Below are 18,375 nucleotides of genomic sequence, written 5' to 3' on the forward strand. Positions count from 1 at the left end.
AGCCTAACAAAGATTTGAATGTTCTACAAATTGGAACTTTTGAATGATTAGAACTTTAAGAACAGTCATTCATAATTCCTGGGGATCTGCTTATCTGTTTTGACTGTTTCTTTTTCTTATTTTAGCTCTTTAAAAATTGTTTAAAGGGGCTAAAGAGGTGACTTAACAGTTGTACTGCTTTTGACAAAACACAGGTTTGGTTCCCAGCATCCACACCAGGCAGCTCACAACCACCTGTATCTCTGGCTGCAGGGGGATCTGACACACCTGACGTCTGCACTCCTGTGCACACACCAACACAGAGACATTGATATGTACACATAATTTAAAATGATAATGAAATTGTAGCTTAAAATAGTTATTCAGATCATCTCTCTGAACCTGTGCCAGTATTGCTAGTGCCTCCAAATAAAGGACTGCAGCATTTTGCCTCACAGAGCAGAGGCCACTTCTTAAAGAGACACTTGCTGTTATGTAGTCTAAGATTTCAGAAAGTTGCTGTGATACGAAGGACCAAGAAAGTGCACAAATGGCAGAATACAAGCCTGTCTCACGCCAATAAAAGCATCCTCTTCCTAATATCAAACTCATTTTTTCAAAGCACTAATGTGATTCCGTGTGATATGTGGAGAGCATGCTGCCTTCCCTCTAAAGACCTATTTAATTCTTGCTATACAGATCTTCAAGATGTGGAACAAGGAGTTGTATGTGAGAGAGCAGCAGGATGCATATGAGTTCTTCACTAGTCTCATTGATCAGATGGATGAGTATCTCAAGGTAACCAATGTCTCCATTGCCCCCTGGTTCCTTCAGTAGTTACAATTTAAGAACGGTGCCTTAAGGTTCACAGTAACTGAAACTCACAAACCAGGAAGTAGTCATTGTGAGCATCACAGCTGCAATTCATTCTTTCAGCATTTAAAATGAATGCATGCATGTTATTTGAGTAGTATTCTTTATTCCTCTAAGCTGATAAAACAATGTGGTTCCCTATCTGTACTACAGAATAAATGACCATTCATGCATGTGTATTTTTGCAATGTTCCTAAGAAGAGTGGCTGCAGAGTGCCCAGTGAAATGATAGTCCCTGGAGGCAGTTCTGGGGACTGGGAGACTTAGGTAGAATATTATTTGTGGTGATGCTTACATTCACAGCATTCTGCCTTTCCCAATAAAACATGTGACAGACTTTCCCTGAGGTGCCACTGTACATCTTATCTCTAAGCACAATTATTACGCTTCATCTGTTTAAAATAACTTAAGAGATATATAGTCTCTGTCCTTGAGAAAACAGGAAAGATTGTCAGAGTTTCTACTACCTTGCACTTAGAGCACAGAAAGAGGTCTTGTCATGATCAGCTCTCATGGACCCTTGTCTCTTCCTTCTCTTCTGGTTGTTTGCATGCTGACACTGGGACTAACAATAGGTTATTAGCCTTCCTTTAGCTTCTAACTGAAACCACCAGTGTTGCTCTTTATATTTTGATGGCTACATTAAAATTTTTAAATAAAATGTTATGTGAACCAACCTGTACTTTCTAGGGGTATCAGTTAAAACTTAAAATTTTTATTCCAACAGAAAATGGGACGAGAACAAATTTTTAAGAATACTTTCCAGGGCATCTATTCTGATCAGAAGATCTGTAAAGATTGTCCTCACAGGTTAGTGAACATGTTACTGCTACATTCAACAATGACTGTTAGGGATGGGGGTGTAGCTCAGTGGTACAGCATTTGTCTAGCAAGTGCAAGACACTGATTTTGATGTCAGCACCATGGGGGAAAATATCTTTAAATGATGTTTTAGGAAATTACAAATGTTAATTTGTTGTAGATTTCTTAGTTTCTTTTTAGCCTTAAAGTGTTTGTTGAAAATTATGTTTTGGTTAGTGTGCTTTTCGCCCTGAGGCTTGTCTAATTCTCCTGGCTGTTGGGGAATGTGATGAAGCTCAAATATTATGACAGTTGCAGTGGTTTTCCATTCATGGTTTTCTGTCTTTTCCCAATCAGATACGAGCGTGAGGAAGCTTTCATGGCTCTCAATCTAGGAGTTACTTCTTGCCAAAGCTTGGAAATCTCTTTGGACCAGTTTGTTAGAGGTGAAGTTTTAGAAGGAAGTAATGCATACTACTGTGAAAAGTGTAAAGAAAAGGTATTACATTTGCCCTTTAGAAGAAAAAATATTAGTGTTGCTTGTTCCTGAATACAGGTCATTATTAAGCTCTGGTTACTGCTCCCAGTAGATTGTGCTATTATTTGTTTTACATGGTTACCAAAAGCATTTACATTCATTACTTTGATTTTCTCTAGGAGTTAATCAGTTTTTGCTTTTTCTTAGAGAATAACAGTGAAAAGAACATGCATTAAGTCTTTACCTAGTGTGTTGGTGATTCACCTGATGAGATTTGGCTTTGACTGGGAGAGTGGACGATCCATTAAATACGATGAACAAATACGGGTAACTTCTTTCCCTTTCTGGAATTTTTCTCAGCCATGACCCCAGCTTCCCTTTCCTTCCTTTTTTTTTTTTTTTTCTACATCCTGTCAGTCCCTGAAAAGCAGCATGAGGAGTCTGCAGCCCTTGTTTGAGAAGCGGCTGCTCATAGGATAGGCAGATGTGAAGGCGCCCTAACTGTGGCTTTGAAATGAAATGCTTGTGTAACACACAGGCCTGTCAGAGACACCATGTGTGAATGGGGCGGGAATCAGCCCTTGTTTCGGGAAGCACTACTCTTATTTTGTCTGACTTTACTAGGTACTGCCAAGTACATTAACATCAATATGTTCCTTTTACTTTCACATAGTTTCCCTGGATGCTCAATATGGAGCCTTACACAGTTTCAGGAATGGCTCGCCAGGATTCATCTTCTGAAGTTGGTGAAAATGGGAGAAATATGGACCAAGGAGGTGGAGGATCCCCGCGGAAAAAAGTTGCCCTCACAGAAAACTATGAGCTTGTTGGTGTGATTGTACACAGTGGACAGGCACATGCAGGCCATTACTACTCCTTCATTAAGGACAGGCGGTAAGGCCTCTTACAGATGCCCTCATGTATACTCTGCCTCCCCTGCTGAACGCTATCATCCATGCTCACCACTGGAGAAGCTTTGGGAGAAGGGTAGTAGGTAAGGCAGGTTTTTATAGCCCAGTTGGCCTCAAATTCCCAAACCTGCTTCTGCCTCCCAAATGCTGGGATTGCAGGCATGTATCATAATGCCCAGCTATAAAGAAATTCACATTATCCTTTGTTCTGCATTTTGTATTTTTTAAACTTAGGATAACTATTTTTACTCCTTTGATTTGAAAAGTTTTGGAAATTGAAATCATTACACGTCTATTGCTACATTTTTCAAATCTTATGTTTATCTGACCTCTGGTCCTAGGGGATGTGGAAAAGGAAAGTGGTATAAATTTAATGACACCGTTATAGAAGAATTTGACCTAAATGATGAGACCCTGGAGTATGAATGCTTTGGAGGAGAATATAGACCGAAAGTTTATGATCAAAGTAAGTATTTATAAGTAGATTTTTTTTATTACAAGCAGTTTCCCACCAGCCTGGTCTCACAGCCGCACCAGCCATAAATAACATGCAGAAATGCTGCATTAGATATAAAACTGTTGGCCAGTTACTAGCATTTCTTACTGGCTAAATTTGTCTTAAATATTAACCCATTTCTGTCAATCTAAGTGTTTCCACCTGGTCTTATCCTACCTGAGAGAGTGTCCGGACCTCTTACTCCTCTTGGTCCTATATTTCACCTCCTCCCCACTACATCTCCTAGGCTCCTCCTTGTCTCCTAGTCCCACCTATTTGCCAACAATGCTTTATTCAGTAACCAATAAGAGAAACATATTTACAGAATGACATCTCCCATTAGTTGTTGTTGTTTGTTTTTTGTTTTTCAAAACAGGGCTTCTTTATATAGCTTTGGAGGCTATCCTGGCACTCACTCTGTAGACCAGGCTGGCCTCAGACTCACATAAATCTTCCGGGCTCTGCCTCCCAAGTACTTGTATTAAAGGCCTGCTCTACCACTGCCTGGCTCATTTTTTTTTTTTTTTTAATACATATGTGTGTTTATTTTTGAGTATAAATATGTATCAGTACAACCTACTAAGTCTGTTTTTGTTGTTGTGTATATGGCGTCAAAGCTGACTACTCTATATTGGACAACTCTTATGATAGCCAACATGATATACTCAAGCTGCTTAGGGGGAAAGGTGTCTAAAAATAGTGGGAATTAACATAAATCAAGAGGATGGAATAACATTCGGGAAAACTATTGAATAAAGAATTTCAACTTTAAAAATAGTTCAAAACTAGTTGGACACTAAAACAGCATATTCCCATTTGACTTACACAGGTATAATTACTTATGGAAGACGGTTCTAGAACCTGTGCTATCCAAACGTTGTTTATTACACAGTGTGATAAAGATATCTTCCCTTCATCTTCCCTCCTCAAGGGAAAGTACCTTAACTTGCATTCTAGGCAATATTCTAAAAGACCTACGTTTTACTTACACTTTGCTCTCTGCAAACTTAGTAAATAAACTGATGAGTTTGTAGGCCCTTTATAATAGAAAATCATGCTAAGAAACATCTCGTTTACCAAAACTTCTCTCTTACTGTCTTGTAAAATAGCAAACCCATACACTGATGTACGTCGAAGATACTGGAATGCCTACATGCTCTTCTACCAAAGGGTGTCTGATCAGAATTCCCCTGTATTGCCAAAGAAAAGTCGAGTCAGCGTTGTAAGACAGGAAGCTGAGGATCTTTCTCTGTAAGTTCTCTCCTACCTAACTTGTGTGGTTTCAGTAGTTATTGATAGGTTCTTCATAATATATGCCTCGATGTTTAAAAATAATGAACAAAGCTTAAGGGAAATTCTAAAAAGAAAATATGAAGTCTCTTTTTTTTTCTTGCTCCTAGAGTTTTTTGCCCTGGCAAGGAAGTTACTTTCTATTTAGAAACATGTATATAAATTATTTATGATAGAATTAAGATTTTTATTTTCAATCTAAAATTGAAGTATATATGCATATATTAAATGCACTTTCTGTTCAAATCATAATACCATAACTGGAAACATAGTTTGGTTTGTTTTTTACGGTCTTATTCTTAGTGAATTTGCTTTTACTATTGGATCAGAAAAGTATGCAGTTTATGTTTAAGTACAGTACCCAGTATATAAATGCAGCAAGTTTTAAAGACTGCTGAAACAAAATCCCCTTTATGCTCAATAATTGTTTGATTCTGTCTCTCAGGTCAGCTCCATCTTCACCTGAGATTTCACCCCAGTCCTCTCCTCGGCCCCATAGGCCTAATAATGACAGGCTTTCTATTCTGACCAAGTTGGTTAAAAAAGGTGAGAAGAAAGGACTGTTTGTGGAGAAAATGCCTGCTCGGATATACCAGGTAAGAACCACACAAACAGGAATGGAGAGGTGGCTTCACTGTTAAGAGCATTTAACTGCTCTTGCAGAGTACCTGGGTTTAATTCCAAGCACCTGCATGGTGGCTCAAAGCAACCTCCAGTTCCAGGGAATTCAGTACCCAATTCTGACCTCCCAAAACCAGGCACACACAGTGCACATACATAAATGGAGGCAAAATACTGATACATAAAATGAAAATAAATTTGGGGGTGCAAGTAAATAATTTTCTCTGGGAGAAAATAAAGAGGAATATCAGAATACATATTGCAGGTACAGAGAACTCCTGGCCACCTTCTCTATGTGTCATCCTCATGTGCCACTCCTTCACCCTCCCTTGTCCTTGTGTCTTCTAGAACAGTTTTAGAGGCTGTAGAGATAGTGCCACAGTATGAGAACATAAAAATGAACATACATTCAAGATTGCCAGCACCAGCCCTGAGTAGACAGACACATTGTTGAAATTATTTTATCTGAGAGAACAAGTCAAGACTCAGGACCTTCAATTAAGACTAAGCTGACAGTGATGGCCGTTGGTTACTGAATAATTGCTCTGTGCTCCAGACCACAAACAAGTTATAGTTTGGTTTGTTTTTTTGTTTTTTGTTTGGTTTTTTTTTTTTTTTTTTTTTTTTTTTTTTTGAGATAGGTTCTCAGCTATTTAACCCTGGCTAGCCTAGAATTCACTATGTAGATGAAGCCAGCCTCAGACTCACAGAGATTTCATCCACCTCTGCCTCCCAAGTGCTGAGATTAAAGGCATGCACCATCATACCTAGCTAAATAGGTTTTTAGGAATTAATTAAACTTTCTAAATCTCTTGTAGAATAGGAGTTCTGCTCCTGTTTTTCAAATGGAACAAAACAAAGCTGATTAAAAAAGAAATGGCCCACAATCTCACAAGGCAAGGGTTTGAAATCAAGACTGTCCAGTTGCCAGATCCAGGCCTTATACACTAGACAGCCTGAGCTAGATAGGCAGAGCCAGCAAATATAAGGAAAGTGCAGTCTTCTTCAGAAGAAAGAGCTCAGCTGCCTGAGCCAGGGAAGTATGGAGGTGCTTGTGTGTCGGGAGTTCAGTTTGATCCTTCACACAGCTTGCTGATTTCCCCAAAGGATATCAGAAAGGGTGATACATAACTTTCAACAGTGCCTTAGATTTAAAGGAACATTTCTCTCATTTACCAAAATTCAAAGTTTGCAAAAAAGTAATTAAAAATTACAACTTGTTTTTTACCAGCGCTTATTACCTAAACATTTTGGTAGAAATAACCCTCCACATATTATTTTACCTGTTTGTTAAAAATAACCACTGATTTTGTTTTGTAGATGGTGAGAGATGAAAACCTCAAGTTTATGAAGAATAGAGATGTGTACAGTAGTGACTATTTCAGCTTTGTTTTGTCTTTAGCATCATTGAATGCTGTAAGTAGCTAGTTGTAACTAAAGAACTAAAAAAAGGGATGCCCTTATTTCAGGTGTTAGCATTCAGCTAGATACAAAACCCCATTTCTTATAAATGTGTTACTTATGGATGGCGCTAACATGCAGGCATCTTTGGGGCTGGGCTATACATTGTGGATTCTGAGTGGTGTGGGTTACACATACTGATATTTTTAGGTTTCGTGACACATTTGAGGGACTATGCAGTCAAGTGCTTTGGGTTTATCAGTTGTTCCTCTCCTTCATGGATTAACTTTTCCTAATCTGTAGTCATATACTTACTGTCAGATTTAATTTTCCAGTATTTCCTTGTCTAGAGTACGGATGCCAAAAAGGGCAAAGACTATTCTAAGAGGGCTTCTTTTAAAAATGTAAATGAATGTTTACTATTACTAGCTGGCTAGGATTTGTTTGTTTGATTGACACAGGATTTCATATAGTCTGAGCTATCTCCAAGGACTTGCCATATAGTTGAGGATGGCTTTGAACTACTTACCTTTCTGCCTTTACTTCCTAAATGCTAAGATTAGGTTTTCATTATCATGTTCTATATAAATATGAAATAATTTAAGACTTGTGAAAAATATGCTTTTTTTTCCCTCCCTCTCATAGACCAAATTAAAGCACCCATATTATCCTTGTATGGCAAAGGTGAGCTTGCAGCTTGCCATTCAGTTCCTTTTCCAAACTTACCTACGAACAAAGAAAAAACTCAGGTAAGAGTGATATGTTTTATTAGTCTGTTACAGAATACACTGGTTAATTCAGGATGTGTTCATCCATGTTACAAGCTCCAGATATCATTACCATCTTATTTATCATTGGCTTTATCTCTAGCACATGATAAGGTGCCTGGATCATTATAGATTCTGGGTTAGTAATTGTTGGTCCTTGTATATGACTGAAGGAGACCTAGAGCTGAGGGGTGGTTTATAGGAAAATACCTGGAGAAAGAGACTTGGATTGCAGCTGGTTAAAGTTGCAAGATCATGGAGCTCTGGCTAACAAAGTGAGTACATATCTCAAGTGTGGGATTGGGGAAAGATTTTTCAGCCAGACTCTTGAAGAAAAATAATTAATAGTGGCAGCCTTATTTTATATGTAACAACCAAAAGTACACTAAGTTACAACGGTATTAGATGATGTTAGAAAAGAGAACAGTTTCTGTCCTTTAAGGTCTACATAGGATTAAATAGAGGAATTCAGTTGCTACTTCCATTGTGAAATTTACTCATGATATCGACATGCTATATGTACTGTTTCCATTTCGTCTGTATTTACTCTTTGGTGGGCAATCAGGTATGATGTGAGATTATGGGTGGTATAGTCAGGCCACCTTTTCTCTGTCCAAATCTTGAAACATGATTATGCTTCAAGCATATTAATGATTTTAACAATATGATAGAAAACAAGCTATTCTAAAGGTGAGCCCTTGGTGACATAGGCTTAGTTGTGCCAGACAAAATGTTACAGTTCATCAGTTGAAGTTGACTGCTAAAGATATAAAAGATAAAAGTAAAATCAAAGATGTAAGCACCTGCATATTTTTGTCCTGTGGCGGGGAGAAGGAGTTATATCATAAATAACCTAAACGTGGAAAAACTGAGTAAGTAATGTGAGTGGGTAGTCCCTGGATATTTAATCTGCCCTTTGTTCATGGCCACAGTGGAACAGGTGTGCACACTGAAACAACTCCCTGGGGTTACTTGCTGGAGCCTAACATTGCTTTTTGCTCTTTTAAAGGGTTGACACTGAAGAATGGATTGCTACTATTGAAGCATTACTTTCAAAGAGTTTGGATGCTTGTCAGTGGCTTATTGAGTATTTTATTAGCTCTGAAGGACGAGAATTGGTAAAGTAAGTGTCAAGATCTTTTAATTAAAAGAAATTTGTGTCCTTTCCTATCATTTAGAAGTAAAACTTCTTAATAACACTTTGTTTCAGCTTATTTTTCAGATTAGAGTCCATTTTAAGCTTTTCACTGAAACAGTAAGGAAATTAGTTCACTCCAATATCACCTGTTGGACTAGATACTGGCAGGTTCCATTACTACAGGGAGAGAGTGTAAGGTGATGGCCACCAGGTGTTCACAGCATGCAGACCTTTAATCCTCACTCTGGCTCAGAAGAAGCATGAAAGTCCCTTTCCTCGGGTACTCAGTCTGGTAACAAGTAAATAGGGACCATTACAGCCCTATTAATGCTATGTAGTCTATCTGTGCTTGGAGTCTGGCCCCCAAAAAGTTAGCTTATGTACCTGTGAGGAGAATAATAATTTGCCATTTCAGATAAAAATTCTAGCGTCTCTAGTGTTACTGTTTATGTCTTACTCCCAGTTGAGCTTATTGAGTCAACTTCCCTTACCCTTGGTGAGTTCATCATTATAGAGGAGTCCAGCAAGATCCCTCCCATATTATCGAGAACTTATCCTGTCTGCTTGGCCCTAATAGACTCTTACCTCTAAACTTCTCATGTGAGATCACCCTACCTCTGAGTAGTAGCCTAGTCTTGGATGTCTTTGAGAAAGTGATTAATAAAACGGTCACTCATCACACATGCCACACATCTTTTTCCATTTCCAGGTTATAAAGTGCCATCTCCCCTCAAAATGAATCCATATCTGCCAGCCTTCCCAAGGGACTTGGCCTTTTAGTTAACTGTTCCTTGTCTTTACCTTGTAGACTTCTTCCATTGGGTTACTTCTGTCAGCATAACATGTTCTGATATTTCTCCTGTTAAAACACACACACACAGCAGGAAAGTGAGATTGCAGGTTCCTTCCTACTGAGGGAGCACAGTCTGGTGATAAGTTAGAAATTTTATTGGGTTTTTATTTTATCTTTTATGTTACTGGGATAAAATCAAAGGCCTCACACATGTAGTTAAACTCTGCTACTGAGCTACATACCAGCCCTACTTCCTTTCTGAAAGGTCTTTAGTGTGTTCCCCTTGGACAACAATAAAATTCCAAATCTTTACTTGGTCTTTACATTGTACTTCCAGCTTGTAGTGTTCACTTTCTCCTTGCTATCAGTCACCTCTTAGCCATCCTGACTTACTTGTTCATTGAACATGCTGATGTTTTTTTTACCTGCCCTGTGTCCTTATACCTGGTACTCATATCTGGAACATTGTTTCCTCTGCTATTGGCATAGTAATTGCCTTTTGCTCCTTCAAATGTCAGCTTAAATCACGCATACTCAGAGACTGATGCAGACCTGCCTGTTGCTCTATGTGTTCCTTGGGGTTTTGTGTGTATGTTCCACAGAGCCAAACTGCTTGTCCTTTACTGGTCACAGAGTGCCAGCCATATGACACACACTCAAGTATTTGTTCACACACATCATGCATATGCATTCGGCTCAAGAAGAGAGAACCAATAAACATTTCTTGAAGAGTTATTATGTGCCTATCCCTTTAAAGTATGCAATAAATATAACCTTTTACCCAATTTTCTAATTCAATTTGAAAATATTTTCCCAATAGATCTCCCAAGCACTGTGCCAAAGAATGATTATACATTTGGAAGGTGTATAGAAAGGCACCTTGAGTGTCTTCCTGAGAAATTGTCTTCCTTTGGTAGTAGTCGTTAATATTCCTGATGTCTAGCATCCCAGTGGATTACCTCATCTTTTCTATAAGGTCTAATTACTTTCAGTTGCTGTGAGTTTTAAGAAACGTAACAGGTGCTACACAGACGACTCAGTAGCAGTTAAGAGCGCTGGCTCCTCTTACAGAGAACCCAGTTCAGTTTCCAGCACCCACGGTGGCAGCTCACAGCCATCCTTAACCCTAGTTCCAGGGATACATTGCCTTCCTCTGGCCTCCTAAGGCACCAGGCATAAGTGGTGCATATATATGCAAGCAAAATATCCATATACATAAAACAGTAAATCTTTTTTAAATCTAAAAAATAAATAAAAGGAGTGGTTTTTATCTAGTTCTTTATTCAGAACCTCCAGGATATTATTTTGCATTTCTTTGTGTGTATGTGTGTGTGTGTGGGTGGCTGTACCTGGCTGCCCTTGTGCATGGAGGCAGAGAACATACTCAGATCCACCTGTCTCCACGTTGTAATCCTAGCACTGGAATTAAGTATATATTATCATGCCTGGTTTTTTAAAACAATCTGGGAATTCTGGATATTGAGTCATGTTTTCAGGGCAAACATTTTACCAAGCTATCTCCCCAACCCATAAAGCCTTAAAGGTAGTTTGTCATTGCTATAATTAAAATGTGTCCTCACTAAAGCACACAGAACAGAGAGAGAGAGAGAGAGAGAGAGAGAGAGAGAGAGAGAGAGAGAGAGAGAGAGAGAGAGAGAGAGAACATGCATAAGGTGAATATCCCTTTTCTAAAATGCTTGGGACCAGACTACTTTGGAAATTCTTTGAACTGAGGGATATTTGCATTTATAGTGATGTGTCTTAGAGTGGAACACAAATAGAAACATTATTCACTTTATTTTATGTACATATTATATGCATAATCTGGAGGTAATCCTATGCAAATTGGTCATCTTTTTGTATGCTAAACGGTTTGATGGTGTAGAATTTTCTAATAGTGACATATAGTCACCGGAATTTCAGATTTTACTGCATTTTGGAGTGAGGATGGATAGATAGCCTCTACAGATACTTCTGTGACTGAAATGTGAAGATGGTGATGGCATTCTTACATCAACACCCCATGCTACTTGTTTCTTTATGCAAGTTTTTAATGTAGGTTTTTGTGGGGTTTGTAATAGTAAATGTTTACAAGTTGACATAAAGAAATGTAAACCACTAATGTAAAGGATAGTTATATCCTTTAAGAACTTTTTATTGTAGGCATTTATGAATAGAAACATCTCAAAAAGCTTTCTTTTAGCAGTCTCCATGCATGCAAGAGGTTGTTTTTTCTCCTATTTTAAAGCTAATTTCAAATACAGAATTCACTATGATTTCTCAACATGTATCTCTATCAAGTAAATGAGTTTGGCTTTTTCCAGCATAAGTACCATAACATTTTCAAACCAAACAAAATTAAGAATTACTTCATATTTTCTTATACCCCACTCAGTCCTCCCACCCCCCCCAAATATCTCATAATGTAGTCTGGCCATAATATTTGCAGAGTTCAAGCGTTGGCTTTGTTGTATATGTCTCTTGTGGCTGTTAACCTTTAATACTTACATCCTCTAGTCTCTTCTTCTTTATCTTGATTTTTATTTTGGAGGACACTGGCCACTTATCCACTAGACCTCCCCCATTCTAGATCTACTTTCATTTTTTGTGTGTTTCACTAGGAAATGTACAGTATCCCTCAAGAGTTTATACATCTGGCTAGTACAGATGTTATATGGGTATGTGTTATCTTTTCACTTACTTAGAATCTTGGTGGACTTTCAGCAGAACCCATCTGTCTGCTTTCCGTTTCTCATTTACAGCATATTGAGTAACCTGAGAAAGCCAAACTTGCCTGTGACTGAGCCTGGAAACTCTCAGGGTTCTTGAGCTAGTTACGTCCAAGTCATTTTACTTCGTGGCTATTAGATTGGAAGTGGGTAGCACAGGTTAGGGTTACATACTTGTGCCCTTCTTTATATTGTGTTTCTCTTTATTTTAGGGTTTTCTTGTTGGAGTGCAGTGTAAGAGAAGTACGTGTTGCTGTGGCCACCATTCTGGAGAAGACCTTAGACAGTGCCTTGTTTTATCAGGATAAGGTCAGTCTCACTGTAAACTTTATGTATTCTGCTTTTATCAGATATACTCAATTGTACATAATAAGAAAAAAGACCTAAAATTGGTGGCTGGGCATGTTTATGTGTGCGTGCATGGATGCATGCATGTGCACGCACATACACAGTAACTTTCTGATACATGCCAAGATAGAAGGAATTCTGTCCATCCCTCTTTATGTCCCAGATACCAAGACAGAGAGTGGAAAGAGTTCAGTTCTGCGTTTGTCTGCTAGAACACTCCTGGCCAACTTTCTCTCGAGAACTTGTGTTAAACTCTGAAATGAGACTAATCGCTGTCTAGGCACACTAATCTAGACATCCTAAGTCACATTTGGCTGTTTCCTCAAAAGCTGTTTTCCTGATAATTACTGCTTTTGGCAGCCAAACCAGTGCCAATCATCCCAGGGCAGGATAGTCTTCACAGTCTTCATCATTCCCTGAGTGTTGTTTCTATCCTTCAGGATACTTTCTTCTTCCTAACCCTGTTCTCTGCAGTTATATCTTCAGAATCTTAATTCAACATACACATGATAAAACAAAACATGGTGTTTATTCCCATCATCTTTCCCAAAGGTTTTAAGCCTATGGGGAAATCTGTGGTGTATATTATCAGTCTGGTTGTTCAGTCTGTTACCGAGTCTTCTTAAGTACAACAGTTACTCCCCAAGTTTGCTGTTTAAAACAGCTGATACTACATGGAAAACTTTGAAAAATAATAGTTTCAGAATAAATTGGCTCCTTATAAGCATTGGCTTCAAACATTCTGTGCATCCATGAATTATAGGTTATAGGAAAGACTGCCTCAAATTCAGATGTTGACTTCACTATGTGACCTTGAACATGTCCTTGGAGGAGGATATTTGGGATCCAGTGTTTGGGCACCCAAGCCCTTAGTTTCCTAGCACCACCTGTTCCAGCAAGCACTGCACTATTAGACCAGACAGGCCAAGGAACAGGATGCCAAATGTGCCCTTTAGAAAAGTCTTGAAAGTTCTCTCATTTCCAGGAGTCACTAGACTTACATATCCTATAAAGCAATACTTTTCCATTGGCATAAACAGCAGAACTTCTCACCAAGCAAAAACCATATCATATCTGGCTGCAGGCAGACTAAAGCAGGTCACTGGGAGCTACTTAGAGAGCTTGAACACCATTGCTCCAAGACACTCTAGTGGGAGTTGTCTAAGGTGTCTCAAGAATGCTTACCCTAAGAACTCTCTTGCTCTCTTTCTTCCACTGCATACTCCAAAGGAAAAGGGCAGATTTAGTGCAGTCTCCTTACAGATAGGGTTAGGCCATAGAACAGCACCAACCTTTTAAAGGCAGAAGTGCAGGGAGTGGAAGAGAAAGGAGTAGAGGATATAAGCATGGAAGCCACTCCTGAAGTCAGTTCTATTTGATATCCAACTAACGCATTTTTGTGTTTTTTTTCCTCACAATGGAAACTATACCTCTTGCCACCCACTATATCTATACTGTAAAGTACTTTGAAAATGAAGTGCTATGTAAGTGCTAACTTGTATTGTAATTATCATGGTTGTAACAGGATGGCTGGGGTGTTCCAGAAGTCTATGAATACTATCTCCAGAGGAATATAAGAGCAGTGAGCCTGATCTTTAAAATGCTTGGATAATAGATGAATTTCTAGGGAGTTGTCCAGAAACATTTGGGGTGGGAGGGAAAGCAGAAGCACTGTCATACCAAAATGGTTTCTAAACAAATAAAATGTTTTTCAAAGCTTTCCATGAGGCGTCAGCGGGCTTTCAAGTAAGTTCCTAGTTGAGTCGGTATTGCCGTGTCATCTGTCAGGCTGTTGCTCTCCATTTGCTCCATCGGCTTGGTTCTAGCCCTTCTGCCTGTGTCTGTGTTTTATTCTCTGCATCTGTGACTGTGAAGAGGCAGCCTAGTGGAGGGAGGGATTCAGAAATCCATCTCCCCTTGGCACCCCAGCTCTCTGTAAAGCAGAGAAGAACACGTGACAACTGGGACAGTAGGATCGTGACTGGACACTAGTGGCTAGGAAATAAAATAGCCTCTCCCTTAATTCTATAATACTGACATTCTTCCAGAAGGTAAAAGGATAATTCTGTTTTGCTCTCCAAAGCATAAATCCATCTAAATCTAAGACTGGATTGTATTAATTTCCCTTTGTTCTTATGGTGGTTTACTTCAAATCAGTCCTGTGACAAGAGTCTATCTTGTCTTCTTTTTCTGTATATAATTTCCTCTTTCCTCTTGCCAGTTAAAAAGCCTTCATCAGTTATTGGAAGTCCTGCTTGCCCTTTTGGATAAAGATGTCCCAGAAAATTGTAAAAATTGTGCTCAATACTTTTCCCTATTCAACACTTTTGTACAAAAGGTAAATTACTGTTTTCTAATGTATTTTTTTAATGCAGTAGATTTATAATCTAAAAATACTTCATTCATGGAAAAATAATTAGATTCCATTCTGTGTAGTGGTTTCCTGAGTGTTTCTAATTAAATCCAAATTAGTGGATTATTTTACTTGCAAGATTTATGACACAAGTCAGTATAGTTACTGACCGCAGTGGAAGGCAGCATCAGTGGCTTTCCATAGTAGCCATCAGGAGGCAATATAAGGCTCAAGAGGTGTTTAGTTAGATATTAACAAGTGCTCACTACACAGGAGTTACAGCACTTGACATAGTGATTTCTTAATATGTGTCATCTGGCTATATTTTTAAAACAAGTTTTATCTGGCTGGAAGTGTAATTGTCATTCTACTGCCTTGTGACAGCAAGGTATTAGGGCTGGAGATCTTCTTCTGCGGCACTCGGCACTGAGGCACATGATCAGCTTCCTCCTCGGAGTCAATCGACAGAACAGTCCGGTAAGGACTGCTTCCTCTTCTCAGTGAGATGCCACTGAGTTCCATTTTGTTTCTTACTGTGGATGATAAATGTTTTAACCTCATTTAGTTCTGGGTTAAAGACCTTTGAAGTCTTTAGAGATTAAGGGAAGAAGAGGTTCAATAGAAGAAGGAATCAGTGGCCTTGTAGCCCTTTCCTCCCTTCCTAGGGCTGTGAATGTTTTGAGGGTGGTTGAATTCCATCTGTGAAGTTGGACTATTAAAAAACTGAATTATACTGCAGTGTGATGCTCTCAGCCAAATGCCAGGAACATGTTAGTTCCCAGAACAGTACTATATATATGGTTGGATGTGCCCATACATGACCTGTTAGAAATTCCTATATATCTCTGTTTTTCCATATGTTTCTTTTGATTGACAGATTTTTAAATACATAAAATGCTAGAATCCAGTAGCAATAGAGCGCTTCTTGTGGACCAGGTACCCCTGGCCTTTTGTGGTAGTGTGGATACATGCAGCTCAGTAAAGTGGGCAATGTTACTCCTATTCTGTGACAAGACTTTAAACACAACTGTGCTAACTTATTATGCAAGCTCACAAAGCACATGTGTTGGTAAAACAGCATTCTGTGCCCAGCTCTGAGGGTTTCAGAGTCTGAGCCTCTTTACTACTGTGCAGTGCATGTGTGGGCAGACTTGTCACCTGAGCTCCTCAGTTCCCTGTCACATCCCTGAGCTGCCCTTACACTTAAGTAGTATAAAACAAGGACTGATAGCATAAAATGCCCTGCTTGTTGACTGTTGAGGTCTGCAGTACTTTCATTTCAGACTCATCACGGGGACGAGTTCACTGCGTTAGCACTGCTGTGCAGTTAATATTGTCTTGCATCTGTAGAATACACTAGTTTTGAAGTGTTTTCAGTTGGTCCTCAGAACCACAAAGTGGGAAGAGCAGGTAGCATTATCTCTGCCATTACATGTAGCATTGATACAGAGAATGTGCCCATTTACACAACACACTAGGGGCCGCCACACAGCCAGGCCTCCCATCCTCTAGCTTCATGGGTTTTCCTATTACACTGAGTCTCTGAAAAAATACCTGGCATGTCATGAGCATACCCAACCTAAACTGCGTACTTTGAATGAGTTGATTTCAGATTCTGAGTTAATGTTTTTCAGGGGAGCAAACCCTTTGAGATAGCCTTTAGACAAGTGACTTTTTATATGTTGACCAAGAGGTGCCATGGTTCAGTAAATTAGCAGTTAGCAGATCCTTTCCCCACACAGAACAGTGGCATGTTTTAATCTTCTCTGATGATAGATACGCCGATGGAGTTCAGCACAAGCACGGGAATTTGGGAATCTCCACAATACTGTTGCATTGCTGGTGTTGCATACAGATGTCTCTTCCCAGAGGAATGTTGGTAAGTTTGACACTACATCATCAGAAGCTTGAAAAGAAATACTGATCTTAGGAACTGAGTGAATAGTGTTTGCTTCTCTGGTATTTGAGGAACACTTAAAAGTTTTTGTTTTAATTAATGCTAAACCTCATTTTATTTACCAAGTTTATCAATACAAAGAGAAGACAAGTTAATCATTGATTTGATGCAGAAAAGAAAAAGTTTATTTTAAAAGTGCTGTAGGATTAAATAATAATTCAGAGTTCATTCATCACCATAGTGTGAACAACTGATGTAGTAGGAAAAATAGCCAAGTTGTCTCCAAGCTCCTTGAATCTAACCAAGCCACCTAGCCTTTAGGATCCTTCATGCAAAAATGAAAATATCAAAACATAATTTTCTAGGTATAGTAAGGATTAGATAGATAAAATACCAAAGTGCTTTGTGAAAGCAAAGGGGATTCAGATGTAAATTAGGAAAATACTTCTTAATGTAAATTAGACAACAGTAGTATTTCCTATTTGTTCACCTACCAATAGCATAGTCACAAATATACTTTTGTGCTATGATTATCCAGTATCCTAATCACACACATATCAATCTCAGTTGCTTCTCCATCCCATTCTCCCATACCCCCTACTGTGTCCCCCATCCCATCCCCCATCCTCTCCTCAGGGAGGGTGAGGCATAGGCTTTGTCTTGACAATCACACAGCAGTAGTACTACAAAGCAGCTAAGTATATGAGTATTTTCTGTGTCCTCTACTTTTACATGGTGCTTTTATATACTGCCCACAACAAACTGGAGAGATACTATCCCCTTCCATAGATGAGAAAACATAAAGACATAAGTTCACAGCTAGTTAGTGATAGAGTTCCAAGTGTGGTGGTAATGCCAATAGTAAAATCTAAAGGCAGGAAATAGAAAAATCCCAGAATGCATCATTCTAGCTGAAGACTCCTCAAAAACCATTTAAAGGAATGTTGAAGGACACATATATGAAGTTTTAGATTGATTTATGTTGCTGTAGTAAGCACCATGACTTAAAAAAACTTAGTTTGGCCTATAGGTTGTAATCCATCATCAAGGGAAGCCAAGGCAGAAACTCAAGGCGGGAGCCTAAAGCATAAATAACACAAGAATTCTGCTAACTGGTTTGGCCCCTTCAACTTGCTCAGCTACCTTTCTCATATAACCCAGGTCCATCCACCTGCCTTAGGGATGGTACTACCCACAGTGAGATAGGCTGTCCTCCATAAATTAGCAATTAATAAAATGCCCTACAGACCCATCTAATCTGGGCAATGGTTGAGGTTCCTTCGTTCAAGTGACCCTTGGTTTGTGTCCAGCTGACAGCTAAAACTATGACATGACACATGGTTGTGAGTACAGTTTGCTTCCTACATCGGACTCATTCATCTCAAAAGACAAAAGATTGCTAATTGTGTGAGTTCAGACAGTTTTACAAAAAGAAAATAAGAGTGTGTATCCTCATTTTTCTAGAATCAACCCTTTTGTGTGGTTTAGCATAGTTGGTCT

The 18,375-nt window shown here is 38.9% G+C and overlaps 1 protein-coding gene across 1 annotated transcript in view; it reads left to right on the forward strand.

The window, feature by feature from the left end:
* The window catches only part of Usp24 (ubiquitin specific peptidase 24), a 123,602-nt gene that overhangs the window by 92,485 nt on the left and 12,742 nt on the right, over window positions 1–18,375 (forward strand). Inside the window, exons 45-59 of the mRNA XM_051188293.1 lie at window positions 679–777; window positions 1,580–1,662; window positions 2,011–2,152; window positions 2,339–2,458; window positions 2,805–3,025; window positions 3,384–3,508; window positions 4,648–4,789; window positions 5,274–5,424; window positions 6,770–6,865; window positions 7,496–7,599; window positions 8,627–8,740; window positions 12,490–12,586; window positions 14,847–14,963; window positions 15,363–15,455; window positions 16,755–16,857. Of these exons, the coding sequence (XP_051044250.1) occupies window positions 679–777; window positions 1,580–1,662; window positions 2,011–2,152; window positions 2,339–2,458; window positions 2,805–3,025; window positions 3,384–3,508; window positions 4,648–4,789; window positions 5,274–5,424; window positions 6,770–6,865; window positions 7,496–7,599; window positions 8,627–8,740; window positions 12,490–12,586; window positions 14,847–14,963; window positions 15,363–15,455; window positions 16,755–16,857 (1,807 nt within the window). The remainder of the gene's footprint in view (window positions 1–678; window positions 778–1,579; window positions 1,663–2,010; window positions 2,153–2,338; window positions 2,459–2,804; window positions 3,026–3,383; window positions 3,509–4,647; window positions 4,790–5,273; window positions 5,425–6,769; window positions 6,866–7,495; window positions 7,600–8,626; window positions 8,741–12,489; window positions 12,587–14,846; window positions 14,964–15,362; window positions 15,456–16,754; window positions 16,858–18,375) is intronic.

This window comes from Phodopus roborovskii, unplaced genomic scaffold (assembly GCF_943737965.1).
Source record: "Phodopus roborovskii unplaced genomic scaffold, PHOROB, whole genome shotgun sequence".
Taxonomy (NCBI): domain Eukaryota; kingdom Metazoa; phylum Chordata; class Mammalia; order Rodentia; family Cricetidae; genus Phodopus; species Phodopus roborovskii.